The sequence below is a fragment of the Puntigrus tetrazona genome, chromosome 20 (assembly GCF_018831695.1).
Source record: "Puntigrus tetrazona isolate hp1 chromosome 20, ASM1883169v1, whole genome shotgun sequence".
NCBI lineage: Eukaryota > Metazoa > Chordata > Actinopteri > Cypriniformes > Cyprinidae > Puntigrus > Puntigrus tetrazona.
Window position 1 is genome coordinate 4507362 of NC_056718.1, and position 27321 is coordinate 4534682.

A 27321-nucleotide genomic window follows, 5' to 3' on the forward strand; every position below is an offset into this window, starting at 1 on the left:
ACAGTCATCCCCTGACAGGACAGCGCTGGCAAGGGCTCCATCCACGATCCCAAATCTAATGGTGTGAATGAGGAGGAATCGGTGCGATGTGGGGCTGTGCGCTGCCTCAATGAATAATGTAGATGGGCATCAGCATGCGTCTATAGTCTCTGCGAAAACACGGACGCTGAGAATCAACGCGCACAGCCTTTTCTGCCCGTTTATCCGCGACATCGAGTATGGAAACGGGTCTGGTTGCGAATCATCAAGTGAAAAATGTTGGAAGCGGAGATCCCCCTCCTTCGCCTCATCATCGCACACCTCCACAGCAACAGTCGCAAGCATCATTCCATCAGCAGCCACAGCAGCGAGCCGTGCACAACAACAACAACAACATCAACCCGACACCCGTGCGCGGAGATCGACAGCAGCATGGAGGGAAAGAAAACGCTCTGGAGACGCAGGTCGATCGCCATCCGCGTTTGCTGAACACAAGCGACGAGGAGGAGCGCTCGTCCAAAACCGGGGGGGATCGGATGGGCAGCAGGTACGAGCACTCCAACTTTGGACCAACGAGCAACAATAACAACAACAACAACAGCGGCGGCGGCGGCGGCAGCGCGTCCCAAAGCGGGAACAGCTCCGTTTCTGAGTTTAATCATTATTACGGGAATGGAAGAGGAGGGCCTTGCTTTGATCAACATGGCGGACAACAAAGCCCTAGGACGGCTTTAATGCATCAAGCACAGGGCAGCATGGATCAAGTGCAAAACTCTCACGAAGGGTACCATAATAATCCGTACAACCACTACCCCAACTACCGGCCGGGGTACGGTGGCGCTGGATACGGTATGATGAGCCCATCGCGGCAGGGGAACATGATGGGCCCAGGTACCAATTCGCCTACTGCCGCTGCTGCTAGTCATGGCAAGGCTGCTATGGCCTCTACTGTTACCCCAGCTCCCGGTGCCAACGTTGGGGGGTTTCAGAGGTTCCCCGGACAAAACCAGCAGCACCCTTCTGGAGCTACACCCACCCTAAACCAGCTCCTGACATCTCCGAGTCCGATGATGCGCGGATACGGCAGCGGTTATCAAGATTACAGTAACCCGCCGCAGCAGCAGTCCGGGATGGGTTTGGGCAAAGACTTGAGCTCCCCGTACAGCCCAGCTGCCAGCCACGGCTGGGGAGCACAACAAAGAAACCACCCGGCAATGAGTCCCGGGAATAACGGGAACGGCAGAGCTCAGGTGAACCTTTTTAGCTTGCGTACGTGTGTGTCAAGTTTCGCATGCAGGTCTAGCCGTGGCCCGATGCTACTCCCATTACTAGCTTACAGTGTGCTGCTTTTGTATTTATCGAATCAGATTATCGGTGTAAACGGTGGAATGGAATGCTGAGTTTGTTTTCTACGGTTGTAGTTATAATTATTTGGGGATTTGTGCTTGTGCACGGATTGACAGGCAGGGGAACATGTCAAGTTCTGCCCAAGGTGACTGTGCTAACGGTGTTAGCACGAGAGTTAGCCTGCGCTGAGACTTTCATTTCTGCTTTAAGAAATGCTTGATACAGCGAAACGATATCCTGGGCTGCTTATATTCTTGTAGACCGTATATTTATACAGCATTAGCGCAAAAAACTCATTGTCACGTTACTGAATAAATTACTGGTCGTGGTTTCGATAAAGAGCTCGTTCGTTCGGTGCCATTCAAATTATGGAACGTTCTAGCATTGCGCTGCTGCTAAATAAAATTCACCGCTTGTGCTTTTCGTTTCCGACAACAATCGAAATAAAGCTATTTTGTGCTCTAATCCTACTTTTCAGATAAAATTTCGATTTCGTTTTCAATGTTTGGTCGCCAGTAAGCACTGTCTGTCTGAAACCCAGGGCTAGACTGTGTTTTCAGTACACAGCGCTACTGATTAGCATTGTTAGCTGGCGTTAGCGCCATTGCGCCCGTCTGCCTTCATTATGCAGTAATTAATGCTTTCACATTCACCTCACATTCACTAGCAATTTTTTTTATATAATTGCGTCCGCACTGGATGTCTTAAACGCAAAATATTAAAATATAAAATATAAGGTGGAGATGGTGACTGACGCTGTATTCCAAAACCTAGGAAGTTCACTAGGTTTTGAGACCATAATGACAAAAAACTTGACTAGGTAGTAACACGCTAGGTTTTGTCACTATGATACCACAGCGCCTAGCTTTTAATACACAAAATTGTAGGAAGCCCTTCGGGTTTTATAAATATAATTCCCGAAAATCCTATCTTGGTTGGCAGCTCACTAAGTTTTAAGACTATAATGTTAAAAAGTGCTGTCTGGGTAGGCAACACGCTTGGTTTTGACATACAACCTTGGATTTCACGGTCCAGCTGGCATAGTTACAGTTTTTCAATTTTGATTTTAGTGATAAATTGACTTTGCTGCTTAATATGTTTTTATGCAGGTCCAGGGGGGAAAGCTGATGAATCTATTGGAATAGTTTAGCATATATTAATATTCAACCAGCTAAATGCTGTAGGTTGTGTCTTTGTTAAATGGTAAACACTGATAGAGTGTAACAATTTGGTGTGACAATGGTTTTTTAGTTAGTTGTTTACAACCGGTACGCGCACAATTATGTGTTTGTAGATGAAAAAAAAAAAAAAAAAAACAGTGGTAAAATATTTTTTTTCATAAGCAAGAGGAAAAAGCCTGCTTTCAGTTCTCCACTTCTGCATCTGTGCGATCAGATGCTTTTTGGCTTTGGCCCTTCTCTGAGTGGATGAGCAGTCTTGACCTTCGCACATGCAGATTAGCCATGCTTTCATAGTGACACATGAAGAACATTTGTGCTGGATTGCCCAGGGTAATCCCGAGGCCTGCCCAGGAACCATGACTGGAAGAGATGCCAAGACACCTGATAGCCCTCACACCTTCCATTCATCCACCTCCCATGACCATTTTTGTACGACGCTTTGAGAACGTTTTGAATGTACCATAGCAGATTAATTACTGTTAATAGCATTATATATAACAAAATATATTTGCCTGTTTGTCTACGGTTAATTTAGAGGTAAAAAACCTCAGTATGTCTCTCTCATCGCTCTTGTGTTGTCCTCATCATATAAATTGAAATGCAGCCACATTCTTCCAAGCTTACCTCTACATGTTTTTGTTTTTTATTAGATCCATTTTATTTATTTATTTATTTTTGCTATACCGATTAGAATATTTTAAAGGATTCTGGATAAAATAGTTATAAGCCTATTCTATTCATGTTAAATGACACAATATTTCAGCACTAATATGTATCTTGCACCAGAAATTAAAAAAACGGAGCTCCATTTCTACATAAACATTTAGGTGCATTTGATCAGGAACAATGATTGGAATAAAATTGCAGACTGGTTGAATTACATCAATAAGTTTGTGTTCGGCTATGTGTGACAGATTTCAATTCTATAGACATACATGAAGATGATGTTGACATTTATACTCATTTGCATTTTTAGAGAAAGGCTATTATAAGAATAACTTGAGTTGTTAATGGCTTATCTTCAGCATGAAGCCTATTTAAACGGTGCACTTTCCCCAGGCCTCCAAGTGTGCGTTGCTCTGCCTCTCTGGCTCCACGCAAAATGTAATTAGTGACAGAAATTCACCAATTTATTGCGTGTTGTGTATGTGAGAAGTTTCACTACCCTTGTGCCATTGTGTTTGAGGACGGTGGGATGTTTGGATGTTTTTGAAAGAAGACTTTCACGCTCAGCAAGGCTGCATTTATTTGATCAAAAATACTGTAACAACAATAATACTATGAAATACTATTTTAAGTATTTGTGATTCGGAGTATGCATGGAGATTGGCGTTGTACATAGATCATGGAATGAAGAAAAGATTATCTGCCATGTCATTATAATTTTTATTTTGTGCAATTAGGGTTAGAGAGGTATTTCTGAAATAAATTAAAATTAAAGACTGTTAAAAAAAACCTCTCTATAGACATATAATGTATATATCGAAATATTATTAATGTGGTTAACTTTGTGTGTGTTTGCAAAATACATTTTATTTCACGTGATACATTTTATTTCAGGATGCTTTGATGAATAGAAATACTTCAAATAGAAATATTACTTTATAAATGTCTTTAATCTTAAATAATGTCACTTTTAATCAATTCAGTGCATTCTTTTTAAATTTAAAAAAAATTCTCTTTAAAAGCAAAACATTACTGACCGCAAACATCTGAATGGTAATGCATTTAAATCACATCACAAATGCTAGATAAAATGCTACATTCAAAAAGGGTATGGATTGAGGATAAAAGATGCAAGCAAATGTTTTGGTGTTTAAAAAAAAACACAGAATGTTTATTATTTATGTTTAAATATCCAATGTATGCTAGTGGTAAGAAAAATCTTTGAATTTGTTTGACTTGTCAGCCTTCTCAGCAACTTACAAACTTAAGTTGCACAGTAGTTATTAATAAAAGAATAAATAATAAAGTAAGGCATTATGAATAATGAAACCCAGCCATGTTCACTTTCCCATGTAATTTACATATCAGGGACTAGACTTATATTATCAGAATCATGAGTTTGTTTAATAAATTATCCTGTTGGATATTTGCGTCTTTATCGTTTTTGTTACGTGTGTAGTAACCATTTTATAAAGCAAGAAATCACTATTTTGTGAATATAGTCACATAATGCCAACAAAGTCTTTTAGCTGTTACTATTTTCACAGCATAGCATGACCTCGCGTACCTAATTGGTGATTTAATGACGGACTTGATGGCAGTGCATCAACGAGGAGTGTTGAGAATAAATTAGAGATGGAAATGGCTTACGCTTATAAAACAGTAGACTCGTCATTGATGACTTCAATTGTTCCTTGAGTAAGATTGACCTGGAAACTTGCAGCAATGTTCCACTACAAATTCTTCAGGCATGGCCTAATGGTACACAAACTCTTTTTGGTCTAAACCCTAATTTGACAATATAGTTGTCTAGTCAGAGAAAATGTGTGTGTGACAGCAGAGCACTCTGGCATGACTGCTGACGCTTAAAATGTTCATTTATAGTGGCCTCCCAGGCTTTCTCAAATTGGTCACATTTTCTGTAAGTGCTGCTTCAATTGGCCTGAATTTGGCAGTGACATGAGAAGATTAGCTTGGATGGCTCTCAGTCTTTCTGGCAAAGATGAGACACTTGAGAGAAAACCTAACCACCCCCCCAACCCCCACCCCCATATCAGTCGATGGCACTTTGCCCTGAATCTCTCCATTTACTGAACCGCTCAACCTTATGATTGCTATTTGTATTCTAGTCTGCTCAGGCATAATAGTTGTATAAATGTGTTCACACATACTGCAATACGCTGTAGCTCTCGCTGTTGCTGTTCTGTATGCTAACATGATGATACTCCTCTCAACAGGTGGCACCCATGGACCCTATGGCCATGAAGCGCTCTCAGATTTATGGGATGGGCAACAGTCCCTACTCTCAGCCGGGCGGAACATATCCGGGGCAGCCATACGGATCACCCACTTCTCACCGATACCCAATGGGAATGCAGGGGCGTGGCCAAGTGGGCATGGGAGGGATGCAGTACCCGCAGCAACAGGTAGAGCTAATGATTTTCAGTGTTGCGTAAAACATCCCCTTCAAACGGATGTGTCACATGCATCTTTGATTTCCTGTGGAAAGATACTATTTGGAGATACCCTCATGGAAAGGCAATTTTACACGGTTGGTAAAAAGGAAAGCGTATTTTTGGTTTTAACCAGGCACCACCACCGTGAAGTCATGTGCTTGACGCTTGAGTCTGTAGAGCTCAGTGTATTGGGAGATGTTACAATCATGTGAAAGAGTCTTTGTTATAATTTTTAAATTGCTAAATAAATCACTTATAACAAGGCTTGTGCTAAATTCTACAGAATGTGCCACAGATTTCACACACACACACATATATATATATATATATATATATATATATATATATATATATATATATATATATATATATATATATGCCCCTTGGATGTTTGTTTATTAAGGATCCCATAAAAATTGCTTGATGGATGCAGTTTTCAGTCCTGTGTTGACAGATTTTCTTTTGAGACAGGAAGTTTGGGGTGACATTAGTTTACATTAAACTTGAACTTTAATTTACGTTGCATTCTTTAACTTATGATATGTTTTTTCTTGGAAGCGTTTAGTATTAGTAGGAGGCATGTTCTTATAGATTCTTATAGGAAGTAGAAATTCCCTTAATATTATTTTCTCCATAGGGTAATAACACAAACTACAGCAAAACTTTAAAGGCAGACCTACTGTAAGCTGCAAAGTTTTATTTGTTAGTTGTTCACGGCGTCATTTTTCATTATTGTGGAGTGTTTTCTTGCTTTATAAAATGGTTGCTACCACATAACACACATATTTAAGACACAGATATCCAATAGAACAATTTATTAAACAAATTTATGATTCTCACAATATAGGTCTAGTCCATGATATGGAAGGCAACCTTGGGACTGAAACCCATCATTTTTCAAGAAATTTTCACCAATCAGAGAATCAAAACCATTAAGATCTTTGAATGACTCTATAGTCAGTTTCCCTTTCTTAAATATTTGTCTAGCCTATATATGGCTATTTGGCAAAAAAAAAAAAAAAAAAAAAAGGGTAAAAAGGTTCTTCTGTATATACAATAAACATGCTTTGAGCTTTTATATGTATTTTGGACATTTGTCATTCACAGTGCTTCATGGGATTGTTTTTGTTTCCTATATTAAAGCTGTTAAGTACAAAACCTTGTACCATTTACTAGCATTGCTTCAAATCAAAGTGGGTGATGTCATGATTCACCATGTGATTGGTGAACAGAGATTTCCAAAAAAAAAAAAAATCCCTATGGGAAAATGAATAGGAAAAATATTTTTGGAAAAAGGGCTGCTGAAAAAATGGACTGGATTCTAGACGGCATTTAATTGTACAAAAAAATTGATACAGGCCTATTCATGAATACAAAATGAGTCATCATTTGTTATTTCATGTCTTGATATAATGGGGGCTTTAAAGAAATCTGACTTCGCTTCAGACATCAAAAAGTGTTACGCTCCCAGCTCCGTTTAACACATCTCAACACTTTTAAATCCATTTTGCAGAATTCCACACGTTTTCCTCACATTCGGCAACTAAACACTGTGCGTGGGCCTGGTTATGTTACTTGTCTGATGGAAAAGCTCACTTTTCACCATGCCAGAATGTTTTTACCCACCCCAGCTGGCTGCCACACAGGGGACTCTCCTGCTACGATATCTACTTTCTAAGCACATCTACCTTAGACTATCAGAATTAGTAACACTGACTCATAGCTCTCGAACAGAGATAGCAGCAGTGCTCTTCATGCTGTTGAGTCCACAGGAAACTGAAATGTCCCACAGGCCGGCGGTCTGAACAGTGACAGCCCGAGGAAACGCAGAGCGTGGTGCAGAAGGAACGACTCTGTTGTGCCTGTCAGCGTGGAGCGACAGTACTCCCAGCGTACCAGAGATGTTGACAGTCTTATGCGCCACATGTCTGTCAGAAGAGCTTGGCAGGCAGTCTGGTTGGGCTGGGCCGTCCTATTCTGGGTACAGACTGCCCTACTAAATTTAGACTCGAAAGCTGGACTGTGTTAAGTTCAATGCCACTGACTCTGAAATAACTGTTCTGCTGATGTAACCAAGGCCGCATGGGTGGGACGAAAGAAAAATAAGCCGGTAGTACTGTAACTAAACATGTTTTACTTTCTACCGCATTAACTAGGTTAAAATCAATACACGTGTCGTTTGAATATTGTCTTTAATCTAACTTGCACTGTTATCGAATGACGTCCAGAAAATTACTAGTACATTTTCCTTCAAGCCTAAAACACAATTCAAAGCTATATGTTGATTCAAAGTATTGTAGCAAAAAATCTATATGGAAAATTCCTTCATATTTTTGTAGCATATTGGGGATGATTGTAGCTTCTGTGTATTTTTGATTTAATATGAATGCTTAGGCTAGGATGTATATGTTTGGCAAGCATAATAACACACCAAAAGATTAAATTTTTAAGATTGCAGTCAGATACAAATGCACTGAGATAAAAGGACCGGAAAACTCAAAGTAAGCCAATGCAACACATTTTTTTATTGTGTAGTCTACACAGGCTGCATTCTTAAATTTATAGCACAACCAGCATAGTCTATTTTGTGTACAAATGGCTCTTTAGAGGTGATTGTTTTAATAATTAAATAATTTTTGAAGGGTCAGTTTACCCACAAATGAAAATTCAATCATTAATTACTCACCCTCATGGCGTTATTATTACGTGAAATGATAACATAATAATTAACTTAAATAACAGTGATTATGTTTTGGGGTATTCTCCAAAATGGCGGACAACTGTAACTCATGGGGAAGAATTGCTGAATAAATTATGCTATTCTTGTTTTTTTTTTTGTGCACAAGAAGTGTTTTCGTAGCTTCGTAAAATTTTGGTTTAACCTCTAATGCCACATGGACTGTTTTACCCATGTCTGCTGTCTCTGTGCATTGATCGTGGTAAAATCCTTGCTGTCTATGGAGGGTCAGAGAACTCTCAGATTCTATCAAAAATATCTTCATTTGTGTTCTGAAGATGACCGCTCACTTACTGGTTTGGGTGGACATGAGGGTGAGTAATTAATGACAGAATATTTATTTTTTATGTGAACTGACCCTTTAAGGAATTTAGCTTTTTTGCAGGTGAAATATAGTCATCTTTATTAAATTTTTGTGAGGTCAGCAGTAATTTAAACGCAGATTCCACAAAAAGTTGGTGACGGATTGTTGATAATCAGTATTATTCAAATGAAAAATTATGCTATGATTTACGCAGTTGTTAAATTGTTGGCAGTTGAACTACTGTGATAGCCGAGCAACTACCACAGAGACAAACGAGACTGCTAAAAGATAGACTTTTTTTTTCTCCAGTTATTGTAAACCTCTTTGTTCTGACACATTTTGGAAAACAGCGACGCGTGAAATCGAGTCTCCGTGGCTGGAAGTGTTTGGGTTCACGTACTCAAGTGTGTTTTGGACCTTAGAAACATAAACTGCTATTTCAGCTATCAGCCACTTTCTTTTCATTACCTCCAGATCCATTACACTGATCTTTGGTCAGCTATACTGACACAAGATCAGCAGGACAGCAGTCGTGTGCAGTTTCCTCCTGTGATTGCCCCTGGGTACGGACGTGACCTTTTTAGAACGAAAGATCAGAATCAGCAATCTCCTCCTGGCACGGTGGAACGTAGGAGAGGCACTAATCAAGAAAGACATCACCGAATGCAGCCAGCACATAATGAGATCATTACAGGAGAGAGTTTTGGGGTAATCTCTAACCGAAGGGGGGTGTGCATGCATTCGTGCAGCTGTTAGTTGTCGCCAATCTCAATCGAAAGAGACCCTATAATGACTTTTATCTACTAGAAGACCTTAGATGACCAGAGGATTTTTTTGTTTTTTTTTACAACCCTACCTGAAATTGGATGTTTCATCTGGTCTGATACCAAGGGAATCCTGCTGTGTTATTTCTATTGATCTTCTGGCTACTTCTGTTTTGGTCACATAACATTTTTACAATAAAAATAGAAGAAGACAAAGCTTAAAACCCAGGAAAGCACAATTTTTAGACAGAGGGAAAAAGACAACGTTAAATATACTTTGTTTTATCGACTTGAGAAAAAAATCTTTTTGAAATCCAAAGAACTTTTGAGCTTTCTACTTAATGTCAGAAAGTGAATTAGCATTTTTGTTCAGCCATCTGCCGCTTTTTGTTCAGACCAGTTATAGCCACCTATATATATATATATATATATATATATATATATATATATATATATATATATATATATATATATATATATATATATATATATAATATACATAATTTGTTAGGCTGAAATTTGAGTTTGAGAATTTTATAAAACTGTTTCACCTTTTCAAACTGTGGCGTTGTTTTAATGTTAGTTTTACCAGCTGTTTTAGCATGTTACTGTGGATAGTTGCTGCATAAACAACATTACCATAATAATGACTTTCATTCTCACTTAGTCTAAAATAATGTAATGGAGTGCGCTAATGACATGTCATGTCTTCATGAACAGGATAGTCAGAGGAATACAAATAAATACGTTGACAGGCAAGTAGGACAGCCTATCGTAGCTATCGGACGAGTGATATGATTGGACAAACTTTTTATAGTCCCACTTCTTTAACAGACCATATAAATACATTCAGACCACTTAACTTAGCGTTTGCCATCAGGATGTAAAGAGACTTTTAACCAGCATAACAAATCATTTTTTTGAGCCAAATCATCTAATTAATTTTTTTTTAAAGGTGCATTCAGTACTTATCTTGTTAGCGTTAGCATCACTGCTAGTAAGGATACCACAGTGTTGGTACATACACAGTGTAATTTACATTTTAATGTCAATTACACTGATATTCCACACAGTTTTAGATGCTTTACTGAATATTTTATTATTATTTATTATTATTTAGTAGCCACTTGGGTATCGCAAGTCAGTGTTTTCTTCATTATATCTACTTTGTATGTCGTACCAATATACCAAGCTTGTTTTTTTGTCTTGTTCTGTCTTCAGACCTTTTCTTCCTCTTCAGCCATACAGCTACGGATTCTCTTCTTGTTTCTGCTAATGAGGAACAATACATTTATATATATTTTTTTTATCCACCGTCTAATTTTCATTCTTTGCATCACCACACTGATGACCGTCTCTCCAGTTTCACAATATTTCAACAAGGATTAATTCACTGAGGGGCGTCACCTACACCATATATTATTAAAACACTTTATATTGAATTTTAGTAAGTACTGTCAGTCTCATGTGAGTGTACTCCAAAAATGCTGTTTTCAGCATATATTTCTTAAAGCCTAAAACCTTTTAAATTAACACCAAACCCCTGAATGCACCTTTAAATGTGAATTTCTTCTCCATTAGTGGCATCAAAAAAAACTTGCCCTTGTGTTTTACCTCTGTGTTCGCTTTGATGGAGTTAGGTGTGTTTAATGAGCGTGTGTGAACTCGGGTGGATGTGGATCAGGTGCGTGGCAGGGGGCCGCAGGTCCTGACAGGTGTTTTGAAGGCTCTGTAAGAGGACAGGTCCTATCACAACACAATCAGCAGAGTCCATCAACCCCCCCGAGGCACCGCCGCTGACCATCTGACCGCCTCTCACCTGCCCTGCTGTCCACACTGCTGACAAGCACAATACATGGCAGAGAAATGGATTAAATGTGCCGTTTGTGATTGGACACAATCTCTTTGTGGGATTTTGAAGCAATCGTGCGCTGTCCTCTTAAATCCCTTTTTGTTATTTCAGTGATGGAAAGACTGGAAATGCACGGCAGTTATCCTTTTACATTCCCCTCAAATGCCGCACAGACGGTTACAAATCCGGAAGATAGGGGTCAGAATATTTATGCGTATTTGTTACACTGCAATTAAAACAAATCCAATAAAAAAAATGTGGGAAAGACAAATCTATTGTGAAATGTTATTTAAAAAAAAACTAACCATGAGAATGGTTGTAATGCTTATAGTTTTGGTCAAAACCATGCAAAAAAAAAATTCTTTGAATTTAAAAAGGCTTTGTGTTCATACTAATACTTCAAAAGTATCATTTATTGAAAGCGTTTTACCGCAAACCTTTCGTTTTTGTGCTGTTTTTAGCATATATTTTACATTTCAAACCGATATATTAAAATACAAAATATAATTAATTATGATTCATTATTACAATATTGCAATATTGTACAAAAACACTGTTTTGAATCTTTGAAACGTAGGACACTATTTTCATAAATGGGTGTGTGAATATAAATACATGTGCATGTGTGTGTATTTGATAAAGATTTTTATTTGATGTGTTTATTGGAGACTGACAGCGGATAGAAAGAGAGGAAGCAATAAGGAAAAGAGAAAGAGGAACAAGATGGGGACTAACCGGGACTCAAACTCGGGTCACCTAAGGCATTGCTGCCCACAAGGCTACGGTTTCGACTTACTTTCTAATGGAAAACTGATTGAGGAAATTATTTTTGCAGTGTAGATTAGGGTTTGTCCTTGCTTGACTTACGTTTCCTCATTAAAGAAGCTCAGAGAACACAGCTCTCGATACAATTCCCATCTGAGCCTCGCGAGTGTATGTGCACGTACCGTCGCTGACATACTTCTGCATGTATTAGAGAGATGAGCGGGAAAAACACATCATCATGGTTCGTGGATTTGTTTTCTGTTTGGTATGAATGACAAATGAGAATTACAGCGGATGAAGGGAGCGGGTAACGGGGGGCTCAGATGGGAGGACAGCGTGCCAATGGCAGCTGTTGCTTTGAAAAGCTCTTACATAAGAGCGTCACAATAACAGCTTGTCGTGAATCAGAGGAGGGGGAACAGTTGTGGATTACTAAAGCACTAACACACCCACGGGGACCCTCGGTGATCAGATGTCTCCCATCATCCCTCACTGGCTACGTTCACACAGCGGCACGATACAGTTGTCAGTCCTGTTTGCTGCGCTAAATATGAATGTGTTCAAATGCAGTTTTAAAACAGACTGACAACAAGGGACTCTTAACTAAGGGTGCTGATAAATTTGGTGAAAAATCCCAAAACCTGATAAAATCAAATAAATAAATATTACATATTATTTATAAAAAAAATGCTTTGCAAATAATGCTATACTATACAAATGATGTTAATATATATGTGGGGGGAAAAAGGGTTCCAAATATAAAATCACATTGCAAACCGAACATTTAAAAAGATATATAAATTGCAAATTATAATAAACAGAAACTGGTAAACCTGTTAAATGACTGCTCTCTTCTCTCATAAAAGCAGTTATGTTTGTTACATGTTCAATTTTAAACGTGCATTCAATGTCTAAAGATATTTTAACAAAACTGATATTTCAATCAAAGCACCTGATTGCGAAAGTAAACTACATTTGTTTTTAGCTGCTTAATATAAAACATTCTCCTATATCCTATGATCATTTTCATTATTTGCTTTGTTCGCATTGAATGCATTACTCAACATTGTGAAATTACATGACATGATTTTATTTTATTTTTACCAAATTCGAATGATTATTATCAATTAGTAGTTGTAGAGCTACTCTCAACTGGATGCACAACTCGTATCTGTATGCTGTATCAACAGCAGTGCTTGGACAAATAGATGTCTGTTTTCTGATGTAAACACTTAGCGGGATATTTTTTTTGCTGTCAATCACTAATGCTAGGGCTGTCAACCTCTCTCAAGCTGAAAAATGACAGAAAATAGCAGTATATTGTGGTTGGAAAGCAAGACTAAACACCTGTTAGTTGTATGGCTGGAAAAATACAAAAATATATGTTTGACCAAATATCTGAGACAATAAAAGTAAGCGGCGGGAGTTACTAAAAACGACTGAATAAAATTTAAATCCTTAAAGTCACAACACAAAGTGCTGCACAGTAGAGTTCAAGGATATAGGAAAAACCTGACATTGTCGTATTTGCGTTTTGTGATATGAGGGAAAATTTTATAGGCCACATTTCCAGTTTTTAATTAGAATTTTGGCTACAGTGGCTTTTTCATGAAAGGGCATGTAAATATTGTATTTTTTTTAAAGCTTAGACAGCTCTGCACACCAAATAAAGGTTTCAAAAGGGTGTTTTTGCAGTGATGCCGTAGAAGAACAATGTTTGGTTCCTCAAAGAGCCTTTCAGCGAACAGTTCCTAAAAGAATCATTTTAAATAACCCTAAACCACAAAACAGTTTTAAGTGTCCATTTTCAGAAATTGAGATGTATACATAATGTGAAAGCTGAATATATAAGCTTTCCATCGATGTATGCTTTGTTAGGCTTGCTTTATGACAGTATTTGGCCTGAGATACAACTATTTGAAAATTTGGAATCTGGAGAAAATCTCCTTTTAAAGTTGTCCAAATAAAGTCTTTAGCAATGCATAGTGGTTATCAAAAATGAAGTTTTGATATGTTTACAGTAGGAAATATTTTCAAAATATCTTCTTGGAACAGGATGCTTACTTAACATCCTAATAATTTTTACCATTAAAAAAAATCGATAATTTTGCCTAACACAATGTATTTCTGGCTAGGCTACAAATATACGACTTAAAGCGTGTTTTGTGGTCCATGGTCCATTTTAGAAATCTAAACAACCTTTGTTGACTATGAACAACCTTTTTTTGCATTTATAGGACCATTGATGCAAATAAAGGGCCTTTATTTTTAAAAGTAGACTGTCTGCTCAAGTGTAATGCGATCTGCTTCTGTTCTGTATGCAGTGCAGGGTAATTTGGGAGTCACACCTGTTGATAAATATGGTTGTCAGTCCCAAACACCGCCTGTTCCAGCACTGTGAGAATCTTTATTCCTGACTTGAGACGCCACGCCCCAGACAGAGAAGTTTCAGATCGGATTAGCATTGTAAAGTAGTCGGTTAATGTTCCGGGGCGGATCGCCATTTAAAATACTTCACAGATTAATAATAATTGTCCTCCCTGCCGTGACACGCCATGCGAAGCATTTCAGAATGTTTGTCGGTGAGCGCGTGCACGGTCTCATGTTTTTGTCCTTGCCTTGCTCAGCAGATGCCGGCTCAGTACGGGCCACAGGGAATGGGCGGCTACTGTCAACAGGGTCAGCCCCCGTACTTCAGTCCTCCACAGCAGCAGTCTGCGGCCCCCTCTCAACCCCCCTACATGCAGCAGCGCGCTCCAACACAACAGGTGAGCATTTAAGGCTGATAAATAGGTGCTAAAGTGTCCTCAAAAAGATTTTCACGTTTTAAAAAAAAGTTCACATTGTGGAGAAAAACTTGCCAACCGACGAAAACAAAACTCGTCTTGAATATTTAGCTTTTGAATATTCCTGACATATGCTGAGCATTGGGTATTATTGATAGAATCTCCTGATGATCAGTTTTACAAGAAAGAAAGAAATAATAATAATAATAATCTTTTTAGGACCATTAAGTATGTTCATGCCAATTCATTTCAGCCCCAAATTCTCATAATGTGAAAGGAATAACACACTTTATTTATTTTTATGCCAACATAAGGCAGTAGAACATTTACTACTAGGCCTATAAATATGTTTTTATAATGCATAATGAGGATGCAGTTTTTCTGCATTGTGAAAAGAATACCATTTTTGGTAACTTTATTTTAATAGTCCACTTAAGACAATCTAATAACATACTACATGTCAACTAGCAGTCATTAGAGTATTTGTGGACTGTCTGATTAATATTTTCTAACGCTTAATTTTGATGGGTCCCCAACATAAAACATACTATGAGAAGCTGTGCAAGTATATGTCAACTTCAAATAAACCTAAACATACCGTGAACCGTCTACTCGAGAGTTAGTAGACATGTATTTACAAAGTTACTTATAGTTAGTAGAATGTCTAATGTGGACTATCACAATTTTTCAGCGTTAAAGCAATGAAGAAAATGATTGCAATTTATATTTCCAAGTTATATTTGTCTGCACAATATAACAATTAACCCCACCTCTTTTACTCTCACGCTCTCTCTCACTCACACAGTTGAGTATCTAGAGAAACACAGCTTTTTCTCTTGTCTTTTTTCTATTACACACTGCTTGTTCTTAACAGGCTGCAACACACACACTCCAATAGTTTGGAGAAAGCAGTAATAAGAAACTGGCCTTGAGTGGATGTCTCAGGGGTGTGTGTGTAATATCAGCGAGGACAGCACTGCCGTGCGCCTCATATTGCTATCACACTCTCTGTTTATTCCCTGGACCTTAAAGGCATTATTTTCATTTTCTCTTATATGACACTGAGGCTGATTGAGAAAAACGGTTTCATTTTCTTCCTCTGTGCCATTGCTTCCAGTGTCTCTGACAGGAGAGATTGTGGGGAGGAGAAACACTGCAGCAAGTGGGAGATACAGTGGGCTCTAAATGTCTGAGAGAACATTGAAAAAGTTTTCGAATTTTCAGTTTCAACCGAAAAAAGTTACTCCACTTGAAGATTAAATAAATGATATTTAGCGCTATTTAAATAGAAAAAAAAAATGCGACACTGATCATGTGAACTCCTTTGGGCAAAAGGAAGTCCGTGCAGCTTGAACGCTCCCGTCATCGAAGCAAAAAGGGAAAAACCCAAACACTAAGACATTCATACTTATTTAAATAGTTTCACGGAAAACGATTTGTAACGGAAAAAATAGTTTTCAGTTAGAATAGGATGCAAGACAGAGGCATTTTCACTAGTGGTCTCAGACTTTTGGAGCTGCTGTATTTTCCGGTCTTTTTCTTCAGGCAGAACTTTGAACTTTGAAGTGTTAAGAACTTAGCAGTGTCTTAATTTGCATACTAATACTACAAGCCGTTATCCACTGATGAAGGGAAAATGCATTCTTTTAAGCTATGGTTACATTCACCGTTGCTCGTGAAATTTTCGCAGGTGAAAGAAAGCAGAAATGGGCTCGACAAACATGATGAATGGAATACGAGGGTAGAGAGGTTATAATGAATAATAAACATCCGACAACTGAATGAAGCCATTTAGTTGTTGGACGCCAGTTAGAAATTAACCAATCATTGAAAATGATCTAAATGAATGTTATTTAAATGTATTAATTATTAACTTAGTGGGAGAGAACTGTCACAGTATTAGGGGTATTAGGGGCGGTATTAGGATATTTCCATCCTGGAGTTTATGCCAGGAACGGTGCCAGTCCATTGATTTTATTGGGGGTTAAGGACGTAGAGAAAAACGCAAGGGTTTGCAAAAGTAGCTATCCAACCTGCAGCCAGTAGTTGAGGAAACTTTGCTGCTGTGCACTCGTGAGACATCCGGAGCAAACTTACTAAATATTTGTGTGTCACACCATTAAACATAGTTGACATGTAAAAGTGTGCATAAACTAAATATTCAACAAAGCCTCTGACTACGTGTAATGATCCGAAAGTGTGTGCTTTCAGTGTTTTCCCTAGGTTTTCGGCTTTACTGTAACATTAATTAACGTAACAACTAAAAACATTGAAGAAATAACTTTCCAAACTTTTATTTTGACAGGTTGCCTTGAATACCTTTGCATTTCTGTGCGTATATGACATGAGGGTAGTTTTACTCAAATGAAATGGTCAAATGATCATGAAGCGACGCTCAGAGCAGCTGTTGGGATGTTTGTGTATTTATATCATCATAGTCAGACAGCAGATGTTAATATCACCGGAAGCATCACACATGCTTTAGTACAGTAGTACACAAGGCCGCTCCTTCATAAATATTGGCAGGGAAAGCTGGTTTAATTTTTTTTTATTCTGTTATTAATTACTAACTCACGTCGTTCCAAGCCTGTAAAAGATTTGTTTATCGTTTGGAACACAAATTGAGAGAAATTTAAGAAGTCTGAGAGATTTCTTACCTTCCATAGACAGCCATGCAACTGAAATGCTCCCAGACCCTTAAAGGTATCAGGGACATCAGTAAAATAGTCCACGTTACATCAGTGATTGAATCCTAATTTTACAAAGCTATGTGAATATGTTTGTGTGCAAAGAAAACAAAAATAATGACTTTCTTCCCTATTACTAGTACCATTTTGGAGAGTGTCATGACTCTCCAAACATGTGCTTTGATCTGCTTGTAAAGAATACCTTTACATGCTGTTGCTGACCTAGAACACTCATGCACTGTGCCTTGTTTATGAGAAGAGGAGATGTATATGCATTGTGATACTTTCCAAAATTACTGTTTTAATTACAGCTCTTGGATTTCATCAGAAATATCTTAAAGGAATAGTACACCCAAAAATGAAAACTGCCCCTATTTTACTTCCAGGTCATCCTAGGTGTATATGAGTTTAAAAAAATAAAATAAATAAAAATAAATTTCTGGCTCTTCCAAGCTTGGTAATGTTTGTGGATAGTGGCCATTATTTTGAAGCTCTGTTAATCAGATATATCTGCAAGTACTTCGCCGTAAAACTAACCTTTACACCTCCGGTGGGCTATGAAAAAGATCAATGCGATTTTGTAACAAAAATATTTCATGTTTTAAAATTATAAGGTAAATAACTGACTTCCGGTTATTTTCCAGAGAGCATCAAGTTCCAGCTTCTTGGCTGACTTCTGACTCCACGCAAGATGCAACTTACATCATCGACGTACATCAAGTCAGAAGCCTGACATTAGTTTTACATTGCAGTACTTGTGGAAATATCCAATTTACAGAGCTTCAAAATAATAGCCACTATCCACCAGCATTACTAAGCTTGGAAGAACGAGGATTCATTTTTTAAAAACTCAGACTGTGTTCGTCTGAAAGAAGAAAGTCATATACACCTAGGATGGCTGTTTATGGTGTAATTTTAACTTTTAATTATTCCTTTAAACCCCAGTCAGAATATACTTTGTACTATGTTTTGCGGTTAGGACTGTCACTGTGTCCGATTATATGATTTTTGACTCTTGTCATGTCTTGAACAAGAAACATGTCAGACTATACGATGCTACCCAAGAATTCATCGCATGCTGTCATTAACAATGTGCTGTCATCGATACGGTAAGCATCTCAGAGGTGTCATGCACTACGACACACTACATAAAACTAGATGAAATGACTGAATCATGCCTCCAGGGGTATATAACAGAAAGATCCTTTAAAATCTTATCTTATCTGTTGGGTAACCATGGTCATTTCAGTTAGGACCACATTTAGGACAAAAGCTATTACAGAACAGCATTTCCGAAGCGCATTATCCCATCTTAACTACAGATAGGAAAAGGGGTGTTACAGAAACCTCCTAACTTGACAAGCATTTTTAAAAACTGCCGTAACTTTAGGACAACCCCACAGCTGTCCCAACTTCAAAATCCAATGAAAAAAACACAAAAAATAAACATCTCCGTTGGTGTGGATGCTATAGTTATCTTTATATATCGTCTTTGGTGTGAACGGCCTTAATGCCTTTTTTTCTTTTTCTTTTTAAAGTTAAGTATCCTCAATTATTTTATTTATCTCATCGGCAGTGCAGTGCTGGTTGCTTGGTAACAGACCTGAGAGTGGGTTGTCAAAGTTGATGGTGCAATTTAGGATTTCCTAACTAGAGATAAGATACAATTTTGTAAGATAGGATAAAAATCCCAAATCAAATGAATGTTTCCTTTCATGCGTTGTGTAATAGCTGTGTGTAAACGTAAACAATTTGCAAAGTTGTAAATCTGAAAGAGCACGATTAAGTTATTGTCTCCCAAAATAAGGAATTGACTCTATACAGCCTAAACAAGTCGTTAGTACTTTGCATAATTCCTGCCTGTGTTCTCACGTTGGCCAGCCCCAACAACTCGACCCCTTCCACAAACACATTAATTTACTGACGGCTGCTGTACGCGGTAGGCCAATCACAACAGACTGGGCCATCTGACCAATCAGAGGAGAGTAGGCTTACGGAAAGGAGGGATTTAGAGAGAGAATCTTAGAACTGCTTCAAACGAATTGTTTGAGAATGGCTGAAAAAATTAGCATTATGCATATTTAGAAAAAACTAATTTATTTTAGTTATTTTAGTTATTTCGCCTCCCAAAACAATATTAGGAGCCTTATAATAAGGCATTTTAAGAGAGAGAAATAAAAAAAATCCTATTTTATTCTGATGTTTTTTTTTCCAGTATCAGTTACATAGTAGCATATTTTGGTGGAAACTTACTAATTTTAAATTGAGGATATTTGATAGCATTATTTAAGTTTAAATCCTACTAGCTACATTCTGACTTAAGAAAAAAACAATAGTGTGAGAGACAGTTACCTCTTGTAGTTACCCAACCTCTAGTGTGGAATGGACTTCATGTCCCAACTTAAGCATTAGCTTAAGAACGGCTGATGCAACCAATGCCTGTTGACCAATTTCATACAGACAAGTCCAGTCATGGTTTCAGAAATGACTGTATTCCCACCTGATTTTAAACTGACCCAGCCTTTTCTAGTGGTTAAATACTCAGACTTTCCTCTAGTGTGTAAATACCCTTCACTCTAAAGGCGACTCAAAAAGAAACCATTTGGCAAGTTTGCATACCTTTTTCAACATAATGTGATTTATGATGCACATTTTTATCTGACATACTACTCAGGATGTAATATGTGAATTAGGACGCGGCGTTCTATTCTGCAAATGATGGTTCATCTCCGAACGCGACCGAAGGCTGTTTAATGTTAGCTGCAAAACAAGCTCTCCCGTCCACCGTCCTTAGTCTGGTTAAAATCAGCCGTTAAATCAAAGCGCTGACTTTCATTAGAGCTTCACAGAGCAGTCTCAGAGTGACCTCCAGCCCGACGTTCTCCTCCGCTTGGCTCATATCGTCAATTAGCACCATGTGCTGGCCACGAAAGGTACATCTAGCTGACCCAGTCTCACAGCATCTGCTGACCATACCGTTTATAAAGGCCCGACTGGTTTCAGGACAAGGTTTTTGTGTGTGTGATTTAAAGGCAAAGCAACGTGACAACAGCATTCACAATTATTGATAGACTGTTAGCTGACTATGATATTTTTTTTATTTTATTGTTCTCCTCCTCATGGTCTTGGTGACAATCAGTGAAAAAAAGAGAGAAAGAGGCATTACGTTTTAATGAATGATTATGTAAATGAACTTTTTTTCTTTACAATAACACGCACCGATTAAGCGCAATAAGACCAGGGACGTTTATTAGGAAAGTAAATACTGTCAATTTTTTGCTTCATGTTGTTTTTAAGGAGACAATATGTCCCTCACGCGCTGACTACACATCAAACTGCTCAGGGATGATGCAATTTCAGACAAGCCATTACAATAGGGCATTAATCACACTGAAGGGATGCTTTCCGTTTTATCTGCAGCTCAAAGAAGGATCCGTTAATCATTGCGCTGAAACCGTGGAGTCACAAGGGACTCGAAAACCATAAAAAGATGGATTTGATGTTTTCATGGACATGTTGAGTTTTATGAGTCTCAGATGCGTTTGTCTTCTTAAAGCGACGTTTTCATCCAGGCACACCCTGTGTAAACACGACTCGTTCAACACAGACCCTTGCTTTAAAGAAAACATGAATTATATGAAGAAACGAAGCAGAAAGCTCTGACTCAAATCAGAACATATTGACCTCAAAACTCCTTCCTGAGGCAATTGGAACTACTCCATTGATGTTTTTTATGTTTTTATTTTGTAAGCCTATCAACCATCCATAAACAGAAAGAGAGAGAGAGAGAGAGAGAAGGGAAAGATCCACAACCCCTAGAAGCTGCAAACACCAATAAAGGATTTTGTTTAATTTCTGTTTACTACTTATTACTTTTTGTTGATTGTAAATATTTTATGTTATCCCAAATGACAAAATATCACAAAATATTTTATTAACTGCATCATTTTACTATATTTACAGTTATTATTATGTTAACTTTTGTATACTCATACTATAGGTCTTATTGTAAACAATTCATCCACGTGTATGAATATATATTCTTAACTATTTGTATGTGTATGCATATTTTAATATTCATAATTTATTTGGGATTAATCAGAATGAATCAGAACTCAATCATAAGACTTCTCTCCAGTGTCATGTGCTGGTCTTCTAGTTCACTCGATCATTTAGTTTGCTTAAATCCCGCCTCTCCACAATTAACGGCAAGCTTAATTTTTGAATATACATCTTAAAATCCAGTCAACAACTGGTGCATAGAAGCATGTCCCCTCTCTATGTTTCTTTCTTTTTTAATAATCCATTACACTCAGTTGTATGTCACAATACTAAAGAAAACACGTGATTCTATACTGTAAACAATTACGTGATTTTTAACAGAAATAAATGTAAAAACGCTACAGTAAAATTCCTAGGTAAATTCCTGTAAAATTTATAGGGAAAAAGACGTTCCCTGCATTGCATTTCTCATGTTACTAGGGTTGTATGTTACATCTAATATTGTTAAATTAACGTTTATTGAGTCTCGCCATGATATTTAGTGTTTGTGTAAATGATTTTTCATCACCTGCTGTTTGTGGTTGTCACGGGTACAAGGCAGATTGCAGTACTGTCATAATGTTGGTATATTAACATTATATCAACTAATGAAATGACAGTATTGAACTGTAAATTTAAGTTAAAACTAAAGCGTAGTTTATTTATTTTTATTTTTTTTTAAATAGTGTACTATTTTCATTGTGAGATAGTTGGACATTTTATAATGTTTTGTTTTTTTTGCACCCATATTTAGCATTCAATCAGATGAAGGTATGTAATGTTTTAATTGAATGCAACACGTTATAATATTTAACTAGGAGTACATTTAACGAACAGTTTGCTGGGATACTGAAATCTTTATATCAAGTGTAGTAAAATTTCCCCGACAATTTTATTGACTACTAAAATTGTGTTACCGTGCCAGTGCTAAACTGCATAGTGAAAGTGAAATTTGTGAATCTGAGGGGAAAAGCATGCGTCACACGGGAAGTGTCACATAGTTTTGGTGTGACGCTGTGAATCTCGGAGGTCTCGCTGTCCGTTATCGCAGCAGAGCAGCTGTTACGGTTCTGAATCAGCACATGCCTGAGCAGTGATGTAATGGCCCAACTGTAAACAGCCGTCTGTGTGTGTGGCCTGGCCATGACCCAGAGTCAATACACACGCACACACACACACACACACATACACGGCTCCGTCTGGCTCGGGAATGCCCCCTTTCTTTTTTTTTTTTTTTTTTTTTTTGCCCAGTGTTTTTTTCCCACTGTTGAATGAAGTGAGCGGGGAGGGAGTTCTGGTGATGTTTGTATACATGAGTGAATTGCAGGCAGGGCGACCTTAGTTGGCACACTTTCAAGCCCCTTTTGTTTTCTTTTCTGAAGTGTATTGGCTGGGGGAAGTCAAGTATCCACTTTTCCTCAAAAGATGCTGTAATTAATTTTATTTTGGCTTTATACCCATAGTGTTATTGGGATATTGGGCCCAGATTGCTGTGGACAGTTCAAAATAGTTTTTCTCTTTCTGTAATGCACAGATTGTATTTAGATTTTTTTTTTTTTAGTTGTTTTGCTTGTCAACTTTCACTTAGGGAAATTGATTGACTGACACAGATGAGGCTTTGTCAGTTATGTTTACCATATTGGCATTCATTTTACAACAAAAGTAATTTGGAATTTATAGCTGTTATGGTTTTAATACCAAAGGTTTGGAATAATTATGGTGTTTTATTTAAATTTGTCATTATCAAAAATACAGCAAAACTGCAATATTGTAAATATCATCATAAATGAAAATAACTATTTTATGTGGTAATATATGTTAAAGTGTAATATATTAAAGTGCAATATTTTCAGCATCATTTATTTCAGTCTTTACTCAGCCTTCAGATCCTTCAGAAATCATTCTGATATGCTAATTTGCTGATCAAGACACATTTCTTCTAAAAACATGTATTTTTGTACCATTCAAAAGTATTACATACAAAGTGCACAGTAAAAACACACACGGTAAAGTACTGCTCCAGATCTGTGGAGAAAAACACACAAAGGAACACAGATGTTTATGTAGCTTATACTAAATAAAAATGAAATATAAACAATCTAGTAGACAAACCCTCAGAAAGACATTTATAATATTACGAACATTTCTGATTCAAATAAATGCTGTTCATTAAACTTTATATTAATGAATGTATCTCGCAAAATGTATTTCCACAGAAATATTAGGCAGTATATATATTATATATATTGTAATAGAAGGATTTCTGACATGTGACACTGAATACTGAAATAAATTTTGAAAATGTACTAGTAATTGTTTTATATTGTAATAATATTTCACAAAATAGAATGTCTTTTCTTTGATATCCAGTTATTTGGACATTTAGCCTTCAGAGTTCCGACTTAGCATGAGGGCCAATAAGTAATTTTTGGATAAACTATTGCTTTGATGCATTTTTTGATCCCCTTGTTCGGATTGTGTACTTTTACGGTTGATTTCAGTGCACAGTCTGCGTTTTAGACATGCCTCAGCATTTCTGCTTGAACAGCCGTTCTGCTTGTGTGATTCACAAGTCTGTGGATGAAGCAAAATTATTGGCTGCTGTCATCACGCTGTCTGCAACTGTCTAATTACCTTATTCTGTGTGAATCAGGCCCTGCTAATGTACAGTACCATGACACAACTGTCTGGGCCGTCTGAGCCCTTCAGTTTCTTCACGATTGTTTTAGTTTTCCTTCTTAATTTAGTTGAGCTTTTGGGGGGTTTTTTTGTTCATGAGAGTCTTTCTCTCTTTTCCTCATAGGAGACTCTGCAGGAGGGATATGGTAGCAGGGGCCAGTCTGGGAAACCAAACCACGATGACATGGGTCTTACTCAGCAGGACCGCCCGTCCAGCCTCCCGGTGAGACATTACAGTCCAAAATTAGTCTGAGATTTTAAAGACCGTCTGACTTAGGTGTTTGATAATCACTAGAAATATTTTTAGATGGTCCATCTTTCTCAGTCGGATATAGTAGTATAGAGATATCGCAAACAAATCCTGGTATGTGTGGAGAAATGCCTCCACTCGCACACGCAAAGATTTCTGGTTGTGCATTGCACTGTTGCTTGCCTTCTCAAGGCTCTGGTTGCATCTATTTATCAGAATTGAGTGCTTTTCCAAAAACCCACTTTTGCGCTCCGTTGTAATCTAAATTGTCTGCACCAATTAATTTCTCAACCGATCAAAAATGGTTTGCAGGTCCGTTCTGATGGAGTCCTGGACAGTGAGGGAAAAACAATGCTAATGCAAATAATAGAATGAAACTTAAGAGAATTGTTGGAATAGAAAAATAAATATGCTTATTTTTTAAAAAGGAGGAGAAAATGTTTTCCATTACATATATGCTGTTGACAAGAAAACAACTATTTTTCGACGAATTATCAACTGGCTGTTATTTTTTAATTATTGTTTATTTCTGTTGTTGATTAATTTTTAAGAAAGGTGTTTTGTTCATCTTATTTATCCTTTTATTCGCCCAAAATAACGCTTTGTCATAATTTACTCTTTCACACTTTACACACCAAGACCTTTCTCTTTAGAACATGAAAAGAGATGTTAAGCAGTGCTAATGTTGCTCATTTTCATACATTAAATACAGTTAGTGGCCGGTGGCTATCAAAAAAGAAGAAAAGAAAAGAAAAGAAAAAACTAATGGTCCTAAACCAAACCTTTTTTTGTTCTTTGGAACATGAAAAGAGATTTTGTGCAGTGAACACATTTAGTGGCCATTGGCAATTCCAAAATAAACAAGGAGCCAAAAAATACCATGAAACTCATCTTCACTGTTATTACATTGGGTGATTACCCAGGAATCAGTGGTTTGTCATTGAGGTTAGGTGATATGGAACTAACTTGACAAGTAGCAACCACTTGAGTTTTTGTTCCGCGGAAGAATGAGGTCAGATGGGTTGGGAACGACATGAGGATAACTAAATACATTCTGGTAAACTGTTCCTTACAGTGAGATATTGTCCTTTCTTCACTGATCCGTGAAGATATTCTCAAGGCTCAAATGATTTATGAGGATTTCCAAATTGCTGAAGGAATTCCTGTTACCATCCATTTTCTAAAAATAGTCATTCAGCCCTTCTGCCCTCATAAAGCTCTTAGTGTTTCCAGTGAGCAGAGAGTCAGAAGACGCTGCATGGGTATTTAAACGAGTGGAACTGCAGTCTCTGGTGCTGTCATGATGGGTTTCCCGCAGGGGTTTGATGACTGAGGTAATGTTGTTTAAAAGCCCCAGGCGGCTGCTGGTATCATGCCGGCAGACCTATTTTTAGATGTGTCTGACACAATGGCCCAGTGAACTCTCAGCCAAGGACAAAGAGAATAACAGCAGAAGGAACGGCCAGTGTGTGTGTGTGTGTGTGTGTTTGCATGGATAATTATCTCAGAGCGTCTCTCACACAGTAAAGTACTACTCCAGGTCAGTGGAAGAAAAGTACAAAGAAACACCAGATGTTAATGTAGCATGAACTACACCAATTAAATTAAATAATAATCTTGTGGGAAAACCTTCAGAAAACATGGGTTAAAACCACAGAAACTAAGTTGTACATGTATCCAACACAAGCCTACTTTTGCCCTGAACTGAGTTTTGTGCCTTGTCTTTGAGGGCTGGTGATGCTGTTACTGTGGCAGTTTAATGACTTGCAGCCCATTAATATGAACTGATGTTTTACTGAATTATTCCTACAATTATATTAAATATAGACGTAGGATCAGCATGACGGCAATAAGAAAAAATACACTCTGTCATGAGTGAAGCAAGTTTTGGAGCTTCACATGTCAGATGCTGGAGGAAATTTGCCCTTTGGTCTTCTCCACCTGGTCGTGCTCCTAATTGTGGAATCCCCGTGAAATATGACGTGATTTTTAAACACATTTGGCTTATTGTCTCTTTATTTATGAAAGCGTAAAGTAATCCACCTTACTGGCACCCAAAACAGTGTGAGCTTTGCATGGCATAATCCGCTGTCATGCTTCGTGACTGCAGAAAGTCCTTGAAAATTATTTTTGAAGTAAATATTTTTGAAGTAAGGTATGATATTGCATGTCGACGTGGCCTTCAGTGAGGCTACATTTGCCTTGGAGATCTAGAGCTCTTGACATCTCGTTTAAAGTGCACTTTGAAATGAGAAACAGCCTTGAAAATATATGCTACAGGCAAAACTGTAAAAGCATCCTGCATGTAGATGTACAGTGTAGTTTATGCATTATGTATGTTAAAGATCCCATAAAAGCAAACATTGTGAATGCGATACTGTTTTATAATATCAATAAGCAGGAAGATAATAATAAATAACATACATTTTAGGTGCAAGTTACTTTGCCTGTTTTGTCTTCGCAAATAAAAATAGTCAACTCCAGACGGTTTGTTCTTGAATTAATTTAATTCAATGACTTGTTTTTTTTTTGATTGGCAGTATTGATATTTGAGCGAGTCATTGAATCATTTTGAACCAGTTTGTTCAAAAACATTGATTTATGGGGTTACTCTAATCCAAAATTAAAATTTTGTCATTAATCACATTAAAACCCATAGTTTCATTCGTCCTTGGAACACAATTTTAGATATTTTGGATGAAAACCGGTTGGCTTGTGACTGTCCCTTTGACTTCTAAGTAATGAACATTGTCCGGAAATGTATGAAAGACATCGTCAGAATAGTCCACCTGCCATCAGTCTGTATGTAATGGAGCAATGAGAATGT

At 37.6% G+C, this 27321-nt stretch overlaps 1 protein-coding gene across 1 annotated transcript; it reads left to right on the plus strand.

The window, feature by feature from the left end:
- LOC122324818 (AT-rich interactive domain-containing protein 1B-like) lies at positions 1-25827 on the plus strand. The gene is made up of 5 exons (XM_043219497.1): positions 1-1229; positions 5411-5599; positions 14679-14819; positions 24369-24467; positions 25813-25827. Exons 1-5 carry the CDS (start codon positions 219-221, stop codon positions 25825-25827), a joined length of 1455 nt encoding a protein of 484 aa, XP_043075432.1. The 5' UTR covers positions 1-218.
- Positions 25828-27321: the final 1494 nt, after the last annotated feature.

Coding starts and splice junctions, on each gene's coding strand:
- LOC122324818 (XM_043219497.1), top strand. CDS start 219: ATGGAAACGGGTCTGGTTGCGAATCATCAAGTGAAAAATGTTGGAAGC. Junction 5,600..14,678: donor TGCAGTACCCGCAGCAACAG/GTAGAGCTAATG, acceptor TGCCTTGCTCAG/CAGATGCCGGCTCAGTACGG. Junction 14,820..24,368: donor AGCGCGCTCCAACACAACAG/GTGAGCATTTAA, acceptor TTTTCCTCATAG/GAGACTCTGCAGGAGGGATA.